The sequence below is a fragment of the Nyctereutes procyonoides genome, unplaced genomic scaffold (assembly GCF_905146905.1).
Source record: "Nyctereutes procyonoides isolate TBG_1078 unplaced genomic scaffold, NYPRO_anot_genome, whole genome shotgun sequence".
Classification (NCBI taxonomy): Eukaryota; Metazoa; Chordata; class Mammalia; order Carnivora; family Canidae; genus Nyctereutes; species Nyctereutes procyonoides.
This window is the reverse complement of record NW_026575140.1, coordinates 75,337,868-75,353,269: the sequence shown is the minus strand read 5'-3', so window position 1 is coordinate 75,353,269 and position 15,402 is coordinate 75,337,868. Positions and strand designations below refer to the sequence as shown.

The 15,402-nt window shown below is 56.6% G+C and overlaps 2 protein-coding genes across 9 annotated transcripts in view; one reads left to right on the top strand and one right to left on the bottom strand.

The window, feature by feature from the left end:
• The window catches only part of LOC129496708 (uncharacterized), a 283,680-nt gene that overhangs the window by 11,053 nt on the left and 257,225 nt on the right, over positions 1 to 15,402 (bottom strand). For all 8 annotated transcript variants that reach the window (XM_055304914.1, XM_055304918.1, XM_055304920.1 and 5 more), the window contains one exon: positions 724 to 815. The gene's annotated coding sequence lies outside the window, so the exon portion shown is untranslated. The remainder of the gene's footprint in view (positions 1 to 723; positions 816 to 15,402) is intronic.
• Positions 1 to 15,402, top strand: part of NECTIN1 (nectin cell adhesion molecule 1) — a 64,888-nt gene that overhangs the window by 42,339 nt on the left and 7,147 nt on the right. The window contains exons 2-5 of the mRNA XM_055304913.1: positions 6,125 to 6,475; positions 7,023 to 7,325; positions 7,727 to 7,844; positions 9,250 to 9,401. Of these exons, the coding sequence (XP_055160888.1) occupies positions 6,125 to 6,475; positions 7,023 to 7,325; positions 7,727 to 7,844; positions 9,250 to 9,401 (924 nt within the window). The remainder of the gene's footprint in view (positions 1 to 6,124; positions 6,476 to 7,022; positions 7,326 to 7,726; positions 7,845 to 9,249; positions 9,402 to 15,402) is intronic.

The following is a 15,402-nucleotide window of genomic DNA, read 5'->3' as shown; positions in this document are numbered from 1 at the left end:
GGGATGGTGGGATGTTATCACCTCTGCTGGCAAGGTGGATGCAGCAGGGACTCAAAGCCCCGGGACACCTGGAGCCATCCCAGCAGGCACTGCTCCCAGAGAGAGTCCCCCAGGGCCCACTCCCACCGGGCAGAGCACCTGCAGTGTAGGAGGCACTCAGCCTTGGTGACCGGGGACCTAGGGGGATGGGGACAAGGACTGGGTCAGCTGCTGCTGCTCCTGGGTCCTCACTGAGCCCTCTGACCTGGGTCACCCTGGACGCCATCCTGGGCATGGAAGGGACCTCAGAGGGTAGAGATGCAGCCTGGGCCCTCAGGGGCTCCCGAATAATGGGGAAACCTGCCTGGGGCATAGATACAAGATGAGACAAGTTCAAAGGACCTCGGTGAGAACCCTGCTCTTGTGGGTTCTTGCTGGCAGACTGGGTCTGGGCAACACTGATTGGCAAAACCTTCCCAGAGGAGGGGACGCTAGAAAGGGGATTCCCTTCTGATCATACCCTCTTCCTTGCCAGCCTCTCCCCTAGGTCGATGGGCCTTGGTATCAGAAAGTGAGGAGCTGGCCAGCCCTGGGAGTTGACATTTAGGGAAGTAGCTGCCCAACTGGGAGGAGGGGCCCTCTAACCTTTCACTGTGCTGACTCAGCAGGGTTTGGGCTGGAGGCCCTACCCCACCCCCCCACCCTAGCCCACCCTCCCTCCCCAGGTGAGTCATTCCCACTTACCACTAAGCTGGTTGCTAACCGGATGTCCTCTTCCTTTCTGCCAGTTCTGGGGTGGTGGTGGTGGTGGCAGGGAGTGAGATCCCTGGAAAGCCCTAGGGATGGATTCCAAAGGATTTGGGGCTCTGAGAGGGCGTAGGTGGGGAGCCCAGCGCTCCTCCCACAATGGTCCTCCCAGCCGGGTCTGTGCCTGCTGTCCATCCGACTGAGGGCACCCAGGCCGAGTCTCCGAACAGGGATGGGGGCCAGAGGAAGAGCTGGTCTGTGCTAGAAATCCCAGAACCCCCTCCTTTTGCCAGTGCCCCCCCACCCGCCCTCATGGGCCCAGTCCCAGCCTGCCTGGCCAGAGAGGGGCGGGCGGGGGGGCGGGTCTGATGTTTCAAAGGGTGGGAAGAGAAACTGCTCAAGGTGGGTGTGGGGAGCAGATGCCCCCCATTCTGGGCCACACCCCACTGCGTGGGAACCCATGGCCTTAGCTTCGGATTAGCTCCATGGCGGGCAGGGCAGGGGGCGGGGCCCTGGGGAGCAGGTCTGTCGGCCACAACTGAGGAGCCTTTGTGTTTTGTTGCTGAGCTTGGGCTTTTACAGGTTCCTGACGTCTGGGGGGCCGGCCGATGCCTGGCTCAGCACTTCTGCGAAGCCATGAAGGCAGTCCAAACTGCCCAACCCCAGCTCTGATGGGGAAACTGAGGCACTTGCACCCAGGCCCGCAGGGCCCTGGGTCCCAGACCCTGGCACGAGCTCACAGGGTGGTCAGGGAAAATGTTGAGGTCAGGAAAAGGAAAAACACATTCCTTGATATCCATGGGATACCAGAACCTCTCTGCTGAGGACGGAGGCTCCCATGGATCTCTCTACCCTTCACTCCCGCCTCTCTGGCTCCTTCCTGCTCTGTGCCTCCTGCAGGTGCCCCCACCCGGGCTCCCACTGGGCTTCACCCCTGGCCCCCAACCTCTTGCCCCACCCGCCCGCTGCGCCCAGTGCAGGGTGACCTGCAGGCACCGTGGCTACATTTTATAACTGGTATTCCTGCCATTTATCAAAAGGAGCAAGAGAGGCTCTTGAGATCACATTTCAGGAAGGACGGATGCCACCCAGTATGAAGTGTTAGATGAAGAACGTGAGTCCCTTATAAAAAAGTAGAGTGGGATCTTCCCAACCATCACTGGGCTGGTTGCTGCTCTTCTGTGTCCCTGAGCAAGTGAGCCAACCCCTCCGGATCCTGGACTCCTCCTTTGTAAAATGACAGATTATGTGGTCCATGGAGCTCCAATCTGCTACCATTCTAGTGGTCCCGTCCCCGACATGTGGGATGGCTCCTGCTTCTCACGTAAGAGGGGGCCTGTGCGAGAGGACAGATGATGCCTTGTGTGGAGCAGCCCTAATGACCTGGGGAACCAGGGAAGGTTCGAGGGCTAGTCTCTTGAGTCCTGCCTGGATCCTGCCAGCGAGCCATGATGCGGTCAGCTCAACCCCAGGGAAACCCGTGCCTTCCCTCTCACACAGGGATTCACAATCTGCTGGAAGCCAGGCAGGACACAACACCAGGAAACACACTAGACACACACACCAGGAAAAGAGAAGTTAAAGGGATACAGATGACGATGAAGGTGGTGGTGATGGTGATGGTGGCTACTACCGTTTACTGCACACTTAACTTTGTGCTAAGTGCTGCTTTCTAGTTTTGCATGTACTCGTTTAATCCTGAGAACGACTGTATGGGCTAGGTATGACTGTTATGCACATCTTACAGATGTGCAATCTCAGTGCAAATTGAGGCACAGAGAGGTCAAGTCACTTGCCCAAGGTTTCACAGCTCATATGTGACAGAGGGGGGATGCAAATCCCCACTGTCTGGCTCTTTCCAAGCTCATGTCCTGCCCGAGGCGGGGAAGAGATGGGACAACCCTTTAGAGAAGGGGAAGAGCTCAGGCAGTATTGGGGAGACACAAGGGTCAGCTTCCAGGTCATGAGTGGTTGATGGAGAAGCTTAGACAGGCCTGGCTTCCTGTTTCCGCCCCCTCTCCCGGGCCTTCCAGACGAGGTTTATGGCCCACCTCTTCCTGCGTGGAGGAGGGCCCTCTTCCTGGGTCACTACCCTGATCCAGCCCTTTCTCCGCCTTTGCAGCAGTGATCCCCGCTCCCCCATTCCCTGCGACACTCTGCTCCTGCCTCTCCGATCACTGGAGGTGTGTCCCTCTCTCCGAAAGCCTCCCAGTCTGCCCAGTCAAAAGCACGAAAGCACGAGGCACATCTCCCCCACCCTGCATCCTCAGGCCAAGACTGGCAATCCCAATCCAGGAGCTGGGTTCTGAGTTTCTGAGCCTGGAGTGGGGTGGAGGGCTTAGGGAGGGTCTTCAGACCTTGCCAGTGTCGTCAGCCCCTCCCAGTTCCAGGACTCTGGGAGCGGGGAATGACCCCAAACCCTGTACCCCAAGGGCTCCCTTGTTCCCAGTGGACTGTGGACAGAGAGGTCAACATCAAAATGAGTCCACCTCCTCCTTAGAGACCCTCCCCCACTCTCACCTGCCCACTCATCACTAGGACAGAAGGGGCAAGGGCTAGGAGAACTGGCTTTGTGTGCAATGAGCTGACATGCCAGGCACTCTCCTTGCTAGCCCCCCATGGGGCTGCTTCTGGAGAGGAGAGAGGGGTCTTAACCCCAAAACAGACATCAGGGTGGGGAGGGCTGCCTCCGTCTGGTTAGGCACTGATGGACGAGACAGGGCTGCTGGGGCACCCGAGCCCCTGGCGGCACTCGCCCCGCCCCCATGCCCAGGCCGCTGTCAGCGATCTTCCCTCCTGGCATTCACAGCTCTGAAGGGTGAGGTCACTGCTGAAGACACAGCAAATGAATGGCAGCGTGTGTGCCAGGCACTGAAGCCTGCCTGTCCCCACACCTGCTGAGGACTGAGATGAGAGATGGGGTCGAGGCAGGCTTGGTGAGCTGTGTCCCGCTATGGGCCCCACCATGCCTGGGCACCAATCCCAAGACAGCTCCTGATGCCCACACCCCAACCCCCAACCCCAACCTATGGCCCAAGCCCTCCCAACTGGCTTTTCCTGTTTCTGGCTTTGTGTGGTGAAAGTTCCCCAATTATACCCACATTATCTCAGCTGCTGGGCAACCTCCAGCAGGTTGGTGAGTGGCGACTAGGGGGGTGGGGGAGGGAGCACCCACTTATCCTGCTGGGAGGGCCTAGGGCTTAACCGCTTGCCAACTGGCCAGTCAGCAGGAGCACTAGGCTGTCTGGCCCACTGACCTCACCGTGGGACTCGCTCTGGGGTGGGGCCCCAGCTGGGCTGGGCTGCAGTTCAGGGAAACAGACTCAGGGCCAGAAGGGACCATGGGAACTGGGGGAGTCCTGTTCCCTTACAGAGGAGGAAAATTGGGCTCAGGAGGGGGAAGTGGCTGGCCAAGGTCCCAAGGTCCATTCAGGAGGGAGCCGAGAGAACCCAGCCCTCCCGATTCCCTGATGGATGCTCCCTCCATTGTACTCCCACCAGCCCACAGTGCTCTCTGCCCAGGGACATGTCAGAGCCCCATAGACCAGCCGAGGGGACAGCTGGAGGGGTAGGGGTGGGGTACCCCAGGTCAGCTTTGCAGGGCTGTGTGGATATGAATAGAGAATAGAGAAGTAAGGAGCATCAGGGAAGCTTTCAGAGCATGGCAAGGGCCTGGCTCAAAGCGGCCAAAGATCTATCCATTCAGCAAGCATTTTTGAGTACCTACTGTATGCCAAACACAGAGGATACTACAGTGACCTAGGAGACATGGCCTGTGTACCCTCCTGAAGGCAGGAGTTGGGGGCAGCAGCTTTCACCTGCTGTGGTCTTCCAAGCCCCTCAGAGGAGTGTGCCCTGCCCATGTGCAGAAGCACATGTGAGCCCCACGTTTCCAGTCTTGAACCCCAGTCTCCCTTGGGAGACCCTTAAGGCCATCCCCCTGCCTCTGGGTCAGTACAGGCCTTGGCATTCATGTTATTAATGGTGCTCAATAAATTGAGTGCAGTAAAGATGTGACCAAACGAAGTGTGCAGAGGCACTGCCAGTAACAGAGCTCAGTAATGAGCTGGGGCTGGAGAGACCCACCGGAGGGGATGGCTGCCCTGAGTTTCGGGGTAGAGCAGAGCTCAAACAAGTCATTCTAGTGGGAATAAAGCAATTGGTGAGGAGACTGGGGGGAATTGATTCATTCATCCGATGCCACTGATCACTCCCTGTTTCTTGCAAATCTCTATTCTCACGGGTTCCGTTGCAATTTGTCTGGCAACAAAGATCTACTGAGCGTCTACTGTGTGCCAGACGCTGGGCTGGGCAGCGCATAGATGCTGCTCTGGTGGAGAAGTCAGAGGCACGAACAACCACATGCCAAGGCAGAAAAGATCTGTAGCATGGGTGGCGGGGAAGGTCTGGGAAGCTTCTTAAAAGAGGTGGCCTGAGTGGGAGATCCTTCGGTGGAAAAGGGGAAGAGCCTTCTAGGGCCTTCTAGGGTGCTGCATGAGCAAGAGCCTAGTAGGAGTGTTAGGAGGAGGGAGAGAGGGAGGAAGGGAACACGGGAACATGGCGTGTTCTGAGGAGGGGCCCCGTTTGACACAGTTGGAAGGCATCATGTACGGAGAGATGTGGACCAAGAGGCAGGGCCCAGATAACCAGGATGTCGAATCTCGAGACATTTTTAGGCTAGATCGGTAAGGCAGTCAGGAGCCAGCCAGTAGGGCCTTGCACAGCACCTACTTCAACCTGCCTGGCTGGGTGACAGGTGCCCCCCAGGGCGTGGGCACCCAGTCTTAAGGGAGAAGACCTATGTGGGTGGCCATCATGGTGGCCACTGTGAGCCATGTGGGCAGCGCTTCCTGTCTCCTGACACACTTTCTCGTTAGTCCCATTTGGTTCTCCTAGCAACCCCGGTGAGGTGGAGGACTGGATCTTTATGCCCCATTTGCCAAAAGGGAACTGAGGCCCAGGAAGGCTGACGCAGTTGGCGGCTCCTAGGAAAGCAGTGCCCTCGAGCCTCCTCATCAGAAACCAGGGTGGAGGTGTATATTCCTGCCATGGAGAAAAGGCAACGTAGGGAACAATATGTACAATAGGATTCTGACTTTGTGTAGGGAAGAGACGGTCATGCAGAGACATCTAGAGAAAGGATGTAGAGAGAAGGAAGTAGAAGAGGAATGCCGCCTACAAGGTCAGCGGTGATATTTCTGAGCAGCGGGATCATGGGTGGTGCCTTTTCTTCTCGGTAGTTTTCAGTATTGCCTAGAGTGCTTTTATTACAAGCAGAGTACTATCTTTATGATGAGAATCAAAAGAGAAATACCGCCAGGAAGAAAGCCGCAGCGCCCCGGGAGCCTGGGCGGGGGGCCGAGCCTGTCACTGACCAGCCCCACGTCTCCTCCGCCAGGCACCGACGCCCAGGTGGTCCAGGTGAACGACTCCATGTATGGTTTCATCGGCACGGATGTGGTGCTGCACTGCAGCTTCACCAACCCGCTGCCCGGCGTGAAGATCACCCAGGTCACCTGGCAGAAGGCCACCAATGGCTCCAAGCAGAACGTGGCCATCTACAACCCAGCCATGGGCGTCTCGGTGCTGGCTCCCTACCGCGAGCGCGTGGAATTCCTGCGGCCCTCCTTCACCGACGGCACCATCCGCCTCTCCCGCCTGGAGCTGGACGATGAGGGGGTCTACATCTGCGAGTTTGCCACCTTCCCCGCCGGCAATCGGGAGAGCCAGCTCAACCTCACCGTGATGGGTAAGCTGGCCCGACCCCTCCCTCCCTGCTTGTGCAGAGGCCTGGGGCCTGGGGCTTGGCCATCCTCACCGTGTGCCTCAGTGGCCCCAGACCTTCTCCCTGGGTTGACATGCTCCCAAAGCTCTGGGCTTAGTGCTTCCAGTCCCTTCCAACCGGGCTGTCCCACAGTTCACTGGGGGTCAGGAGCAGGGCCTTAGCTGTGGACAGAGCTGAGGATTAGGATTCAGGCTGGAGGCCCACCTGGGTACTTCGTGGATGACCGGGAAGTAGCCAGAAGCTTCAGACACCAGGTAAGGAAAAGGGCCGCATGAGCCACTTGGCTTGAGCATGCCAAGGCTCTGAGAAGGATTCGGCTTGACAAGATCGGCTACCAGTCGTAGAGCAGGAAGGACGTAGGTTAGATATGAAGCAGTCCCACGAGAAGCGATGGGAGCCCCTCCGGTGCAGCACAGCTGAGAGGCAAGGATGGCGAGGGCCACATCCCGGGCCTGCACACCTTGAGCGGGGCAGTAGAGCTGGTGCCATGGCTCTCTCTGCTTCCCCGCAGCCAAACCCACCAACTGGGTGGAGGGTACCCAGGCCGTGCTTCGAGCCAAGAAGGGGCAGGACGACAAGGTCCTGGTGGCCACCTGCACCTCCGCCAATGGGAAGCCTCCCAGTGTGGTGTCCTGGGAAACCCGCCTAAAGGGCGAAGCGGAGTACCAAGAGATCCGGAACCCCAACGGCACAGTGACCGTCATCAGCCGCTACCGCCTGGTGCCCAGCCGGGAGGCCCACCAGCAGTCCCTGGCCTGCATCGTCAACTACCACATGGATCGCTTCCGGGAAAGCCTCACCCTCAACGTGCAGTGTGAGCAGGGCGCGGTGTGGGCCGGGTACCCGGGGTGGGCACCCCGTCCCTCCCCCACCTCCCCCATGCCAGCCCTCCCTCCTCCTCTGCTTCTCTCCTCCTGCCACTTCCCACACTCCTTCCTCCTCACCCCTCTGACCTTCCCCTCCCTCTTGCTTTTTGGGGGTGCTTTGTCCTCCCTCTTCTCTTCTTCCATCTCCCTTGGCTCATCTGTCCTTGTCCTTCCTCATCCTCCTCGCTCCTTCTGCTCTGAGGGCCCGTGATCCCCATCCACTTCCTCCCTCTCCCCCTCTCCAGCTGTCTCCATGTCACTGCTACCTCCTATCCCTTCCCTGGCCAAGGTCCCCTCACCCTGCCACTCCTGCCCTTACCCTTCTCAAACATCATCCCCGGCCCCACAGATGAGCCCGAAGTGACCATCGAGGGGTTTGATGGGAACTGGTACCTTCAGCGGATGGATGTGAAGCTCACATGCAAAGCCGATGCCAACCCCCCTGCCACCGAGTACCACTGGACCACGTAAGTGCTCTGGGGCTGGCTGGTCACAGGGAGGTACCCACCCCTCCACCTCCACCTCCAGGAGCATCGTGTCAGGAGGAAATGAGGATCCTGGTTCAGGTTTCTCAGCGAGATGGGGAGATCCCAGGCACAGACACCCCATGTCTGGCAGCATCAGGGTCAGTGGGCCAAACCATTCTGCCAGAGGGGGATTCCCTCATAATCCACTTGCCTTCTCCCTAATAAAGAATGTTATCGTTTCCCTTTGGTGATTCAGTCTGAGTCACTCCCACCCCAGCCCCCGCTATTTATTTTTATCGAGGTGTCCCCAAGGAAGCTGGCTTTCTGGAGCATCCCAGATCTTTCTTTGTTCGCGTTCCTTCTCTCAAGCACCCCCAGGTTCTCAAGGAGAGGGCAGCCATCAGCCCAGAACACCCGTGTTCATGGAGTGCTTGCCCCACATCCTGTCATCTTGTTGATGACAGTCTCTGAGCCTGGCTCTCACAGGTCCCGTCTGCCCCTCCAGCCTGCTCTGATGGCCTGAGCCAAGGTTCTTCCCAGAGAAGAGCTGGATGGAACACATAGAAAGATGGGAGTGGGGAAGCCAAGAAGCAGGTTGATGTTGATGGCCAGAAGCTTGTGCACACATTGTGTCTATAGTCTCTGTCCACTTTGTCCAAGTGGAAGGTGCTGGCATGCCCTAGCTAATTCTCACCCTCCATCCACTTCCTAGAACCAGAAGTGCCTCTGAAGGTGCAAGTGGCTGGCCAGGGCCTGCTTGCCAATTTCAGCGGTGTGCCTGGGAGCTGCTAGGTCCAAGAGAATAATAGCTTCGAGGCCTCGGGGATCAGAAGGGTGTTCCCCAGGAAAAAGGCCTGTGATAACACCCAGTAAGAAAATGAGGTAGTGAAATGGAACACGATTCTTCGACATGGGTCACATTGTGTTACCTGAGCCACTTGTCAAAATACAGATTTCCAGGCCATGGCTCCAGCAGTCCAGGTTCAATAGATCCGGGGTTAGGACCCAGACATCTCTATGATGAACCAGCAACCCAAGAAACCAAAGAGTGGTCAGAAGAGCACCATGCCAGGAGTCCAAGACCTGGCTAAGGCTCCAGTTCTATCACATAGAGCTGTGTTCCTTGACCTTGAACGTAGAGTTTCTCACCTGTTCAGTGGGACCAGTCCCTTCCTGTCCTGTCTACATTTTAGTGCTGGGACCATCAAGCGTAAAACGCTGAATAATAGGAAACTGCAAAATGCAATAGGTTATTGCTGTGGTTGCTTCTCCTCCTCCCAAGACAGACCCTGCCTATTATTAACTCGGCCAAAGGGTGGGGACCCTTGGAGGCAGGTGGGTGACACCAGGGCAGCTTCTGAGCCAGAGAGTCATAACCCTCTGCCCTGTCTCCCCATCCCTACAGGCTCAACGGCTCTCTCCCCAAGGGCGTGGAGGCCCAGAACAGAACCCTCTTCTTCAGGGGGCCTATCAACTATAGCCTGGCGGGGACCTATGTGTGTGAGGCCACCAACCCCATCGGCACGCGCTCGGGCCAGGTGGAGGTCAATATCACAGGTAGGAGGCTGCGCCGGGCCCTGCCTCTCTCTCCCCACCACTGCTTCCTCCACTGTCGATGCAACGCAACCTTCGGGTTCTGTTATTGCAGGAAGTTTGTGTCTCCTCTTCCTCTTCTGGATCCCCCTTGAGCTCTGGCCATCCATTGGCCTTGCTTTTGCTTTTCTCTTTCCCCTGTTATAAGGCTGTGTGTGAAACAGGGTGACCCCCGATCAGAGAGGGGTCAGAGGGAGGCTCCAGCAGGGAGGAAGGAAGTGCTGTCTGGGAGGATGCTGTTGGGGTTGGGGAGCGGGGGACGGTGGAGGACAGGTGTTAGAGCCTGCCCGCGTCCTGTGATGCTGGCTTGGCGCAGGGGGCTTGCAGGTGGAACTCAAATCCTGCAGCTCAGGAAACCCACGTGGGCAGAAGGGCGAGGCTTACCCCAAGCGGGGACCCTGGGGGGAAAACAAGGAGACCGCTCAAAGCCATGGCAGTGCGCCCTCGACTGAATTCCTATCTTCCCTGCATCTCTCTCTGTGTCAGTGCAGATGAGGAGAATCAGCCACCTGACGTCTCAGGGCAAAGGGAAGGAGCACAGGAGCTAGCATGTTCTGGGGGAGGCTTCGCACAGGGCCACGAAAGGAGCATAGGCTTAATTGTCAGGCAGCTGGCACGCGGACAAGCCCTCCTGTGAAAATGGGGATGAGACAAGGTGCCTTAAAGGCTTGTTGTCAGAATTTGCATCATGTGGGCCCAGTACCTAGCACAGACCAGTCTGTCAACAAATGGCCCGTGCTCTGTGATTATTATCTTGATCTCTGTCATTATCATTATTAATGGAAAGATCGCAACAAGCCAATAGAGGGGTACAGTAGCCATCACAAGTTCACAAGCTGGAAGAGGGAGTGTCTTTAGCATCATAGCTGAACTGGCTGCAGGATAAGAAAGTGACAGAAAGAACCGCCCGGGACAGGAAGTGTGGTGTCCAGGGTACGTGTCATGCGCAGGAGTGACCTCGCAAGGAGACGTCAAGCCAGGCCCTGGAGTATCAGAAGTTGGGCAGGGCAAGCACAGTTCTGAAGACGCACTAGCTCTGGGCCAGTGTCTCAGAAGTCAACCATGTTTGCGGGTACGTCCAAGGCACAGCTGCAGAATGAGCCACCTGAAGGCGTCCAGGATCTGCACCACCTGCCCTTGGGGCTGTTCCATCCATCCTCACCCGGGGAAGGTGGAGTCTCTGGTCATTGGCCACTTTCTTCAACCCCCTGCCCTTGGCCCTCTGACTGGTTAAAGTAGTAGAAACATCCAAGGTGGAGCCTGGGAAAAGCTAAGGCCACCCATCCTCCAGGCTAGGCTTTGGGGTGGGAGCGGGGTGGGGCAGTGGGTAGAGTCACACACGTGTCCCCTCCTAGAGAAAATCTGGGCCAGATTTCAGTAGGAGCCTCATGGGTGCCCAGGCTCTGGCCGTGGGGCCACGGAGCAGACAGGATGAGGAGTATTCATAAGACTTAGAGTGTGACCGCGCCACTGTGAGTCATGTCCTACAAGGGACAACACACACTTGGCCTCACTGTGCGCACATCCTGGCTCTTTCTGGCTCTGTGGCCTTCACCTCTCAGCCTGTAACACAGAGATAATCCCATTTACCTCTGGCCAGGGGCATGGACCACTGGCTGTACACACCGAGCCCCCCTGTGTGATGGTACCTTCCCCAGTGGCAGGCCACCAACACCACCACTGCATCGCCCCCCAACTGGGGGGTGACGGGAAATCAGGGAGGAGGTCAAGAAACTGGGAGCAGTTTCCCCCATGATTCTACCCCCGGCATGAGTGGACCAGTAAGGGGCCCTTTGAGGCCAATGGGGCCAGGTGGTGCTACCCAGCCCTCAGGGCAGGGTCAAAACAGCCAAGTCAGGGCCTCCCTTTTCCCAAAGCTCAGGAGGACGCTGGATGACCAAAGTCCAGGGCTGCTCATCTGGGAGTCACATCAGGTCCAGGAGCAGGGAGGAAGGGAAGGGGGCACTTCCCAGGCCCAGGCCACAGAACAGAGAGGAAAGAAGCCAGCCATGAAGGTGGGCTGTCTCCTTTGGGCCGATGGCCACAGTGGCACCCTGCATGGGGTCTGTGGTCAGGCCTAGCTGGCCTTGTGAGCAGGTAGGCCAGGCTGCCTGGGCTCCAGCTAGAAGAGGCACACGGCATATCCTCCTGTGCTCCCAGAGGCACGGGGCGGAACAGGGGTGGTAACCAAGTCACACACATGGGTGGTGAGAAGGGCCTTGCATAGGCCACTCTTGTTGACAGCCCAGTGAGGCAGAAGCCAGAGAGGCGTGATGCTCACTGAATCATCGATGTGCCCAGGAGCGGTTTAGCCAGCCCATCCCAAGGGAAGGAGGGAAGTTCTCTCAGCCCCCCTGGAGGGCCCATCCAGGAAGTCTGAGCCTTGCAGAGCTATGTGTTCTTGAGCTCACAGACAACGTCTGAGCCCCAGTCCCACCTCACCTCGTGTCTGTCTCTGGGGGCCCAGTCCAAGGGACACGGCTCCAAGCCCCCCAGTCAGGAGGGAATGCATGAGTGAGACGGATAAGTGGAAATTTAATTTTTCATTCTGGCCATCCATTCGGGTAATAGCTTTGCCCTGGGCGCATCTGGAGAGGAAAATGAGGAGCAGCTGGGGCAGGAGGGGGAGGAGGCGTGTGGCGGGGTATGTGCCAAAGATACGTGTGTGTGCAGGGCACGCATATGCGAGGCATTGCACCTGCACAGACACACTTTAGCACGGGCTTCTTGGGGCCTCGGATCAAGGTGGAGGAGGTGGCGTTTGAGTTGTTCCTATGAGGATGATGGAAGGTAGGGTTTGCAGGCAAGGGAAGCTCATGGGAAGGAGATGTTGGGAGCCAGGTGGGCAGGAATGGGAGAAACCAGCCTTTCTCTGTGTTGTCAAAGGCAAGTCTCTGAAGGGTTCTCAGCGGAGAAGTGGTGTGGCGAGGCAGGTGGTGTAGACCAAGCATTTGGGAGGCTGTGTGGATGGCACCAGGGGACCAGTTAGGGGCTGTATAGTGAGGGCATCCCTAGTGAGAAGTAACAGGCCTGGGCTGTGGCCATGGGGACAAGGAGACAGACTCACCAGAATTGTGTGTACATGTCCTCAGGGCCTGAGGCTCTCCGAGAGGCCCATTTCCAAGATCCAAGTGGCCAAGAGCAATTTCATGGGGTCCGGTCAGTAGTCACAAAACAAACCAATGAGCTCCCTTCCCTTCTCCCTCTAATGTAGAGAGTGGGGAGAGGTGCTCAGGGTATGGCCTTGACCAGAGTAAAGGGTCCAAATGGGACAGCATCTATCCCTGGGACTGGGGCTGTGGGAAAGAGAGCATCCAGGCCACTTCGGGAGCAGAGCAGGGAGGGTGTCTGCCCCAATTCCTATTTCCACTGAAGTCCTGGGCTCATCCACTGGGGATGACCACTTGAGGGTGAGGGTAACAGGTCTCTCTCTTAGACTGGGAATTCTCAGGAACAAGTGTCAGTGAGGCTTTGGGGTCCATCTGGAAGGGAGGGTGTATGTGAACCTGCCACGATGCACACTGGGGCATGAGTGTGGGCGCGTGGTCCTGAGTGTGTAAATGTGCAGTGGCAAGCAGGCAGGCGCCTGTCTGCATGCTGATTGTGCAAACGGGAGCCCTGGCCGTGCCGTGGGCAAACATGCCTTTCTCCAGGCTGGTGAATGGCAGTGTGCTACGGAGTCTGTGTGAAGGCAGCTGCATCCCGGCCCCTGGGAGGACTCAGTGCTGCTCCAGCTTGACGAGGCCCTGTCCAGTGGCCTGACTCGCTGTGCAGCTGCCGCAGCTCCTACAGGACAAGAGGGCTTTCAGAGTCCAACCTCGGGCCTTCCTACCCTCCCTGCAGCCACAGCACTGCACACTGGGAGGTGTAGTTCTCGCAGCTTCCTGGCCTCATCTCAAGATGCCTGCCTGGGGAAGCCCCAGGCATTGGTTTGGAAGCAAACCCATACATTCTCTTTGACCCCAAACCTCCTCCAGATCCTAGATCAAACAAAAACCCTAAGCTGGTCTGCCCATAGCCCTTGTACCTGCCTACACCCTCACTCACAGTCCCCAAGGGGAAGCCAAACTCTCACCACCCCCAGGGGCCCGACCAGCCTGCCATCCCAGAGGGGAGGCCATGGTCTTTCAGGAATGGATGCCAAGCTGCCCCCTTTGTAAGACAGGGGGTGGGGAGTGAGGTGCTCCATTCCACACCATGCAGCCACCTCCGTTTGCCAGTGAATGAGACCCTCCTGTCTTCTCCTCCTGCATCCTCACTCGGCATCTGCACTCTGAAATCTACAGTGCCGGAAGGTCGTCTTAGCCATTCTTCTACCTCTGGGCAGGCCTGGCCCTAAAACAGCCAAAATAACCAGGGTTCCCTTTGGTCCCAACAGATCCCCAGGGAAGAGTAAACCTTCTTAGTGGGGGGGGAAAAAGTTAAACAGAAGGACCTTGAGGAGGAAAGACACCCAGAGGCTCACCTCTGAGACAAGCTTTGCCTTATCAGAATTCATTCAACAAATATTCTTGAACTCCAGCCACATGCCAGGCAGGCGAGATGCTTGGGAATATATCAATGAGCCCAACGTCCCTGTCCCTCTAGAGTTTATGTTTTAATACAGAAGGACAGATGGCAAACAACAGATGAAATACATTGGAAAAAATATATGATCATTTTGAAAGTGGCATGGAAGGGCACCTGGGGGGCTCAGTGGTTAAGCATCTGCCTTTGCCTAGGTCATGATCCCAGGGCCCTGGGATTGAGTCCTGCATCAGGTTCCCTGCTCTGCAAGGAGTCTCCTCCCTCTCCCTCCCCTTTCCCCTGCTTGTGCTTCCTCCATGTCAAGTAGATCTTAAAAAAAAAAAAAAAGGTGACATGGAGAAAAGAAGAACAGGATCAAAGGGTCACAAGTGCCAGGGTGGGGTTCGTGAGCTGTGGTTTGAAATAGAGCAGTCAGGGAGGGCCTCAGTGAGAAGGTGATCTCAGAAGTTTGAGCCAGGCCCTGAAGGAGGTGAGGGAGGGACCATGGGACACCTAGGGGAAGAGTCTTCTGGGTGGAGGGCAGCCAGTGCAAAGGCCCTAAGTAAGCCTGGAGCAGAGTGAGCCAGGAAGAAAGCAAGAGATGAAATCAGAGGTGGGGAGTGGAGGCACAGGTCATATAGGCCATTTTAAACTCTCCAGACTTAACAGGGCTCTGTGGCTGCTGTGTTCAAAATCATCTATTAAAGGAAAATGTTATAATCAGGGAAGCCAGTTATACAGCTACTGCAATAATGCAGGTGACAGGTGATGGTGGCTTCGATTAGGGGCAGAGCGATGGTGGAAAGCGGTCAGGTTCTGGATTTACTCTGAATTCGAATTTATGGACTAATTTGGGACACAATCCACTCTCATGAAACAGGTAATACAGCAAACTCTACCATACTTTGATTAGTGGGGCCCCCAAAATTCAATCTAGTCGAGTACGATGTGGGAGAGCTTTATTTTTTCATTGGGTCTCCGCTGTTGCAGAAAGCATAAAAGTAAATGCATCAGAACTTAGACTGCACACAGCCGTAACACCCTGACTAGAAACAGTTCCGAATTATCCTGAGGCTGCCACTTCCCCAGCCCCTCTCCTCGTTCCTTCGAGAAAAGGAGAACCTTAGCCATTCGAAAACTGAAAGAATGGAAAGGAAGGAATGAGGAAGGGCATTTCTAGCAGTGCCAACAGCATGAGCAAAGATTTGCAGTAAAGAATGAACTTGGACAACAAGGCGGACAAGTTAGCCAAAGCCAAGATCAAGTGGCATGATGGAAGCTCTGAAGCCCAGACTGGTACTGTCTAGTGGGCAGTGGGGACATCCCTGCTCGTCTTTGAGAAAGGGAGTGGTAGTTTCTACACAGTGGAAATTAACTTCCTGACCGTGGATAGAGTGACTGAAAGGGGACAGAGACCAGATGGAGGTGGGAGAGTCGGGAATCTACGACAGTAAAATCT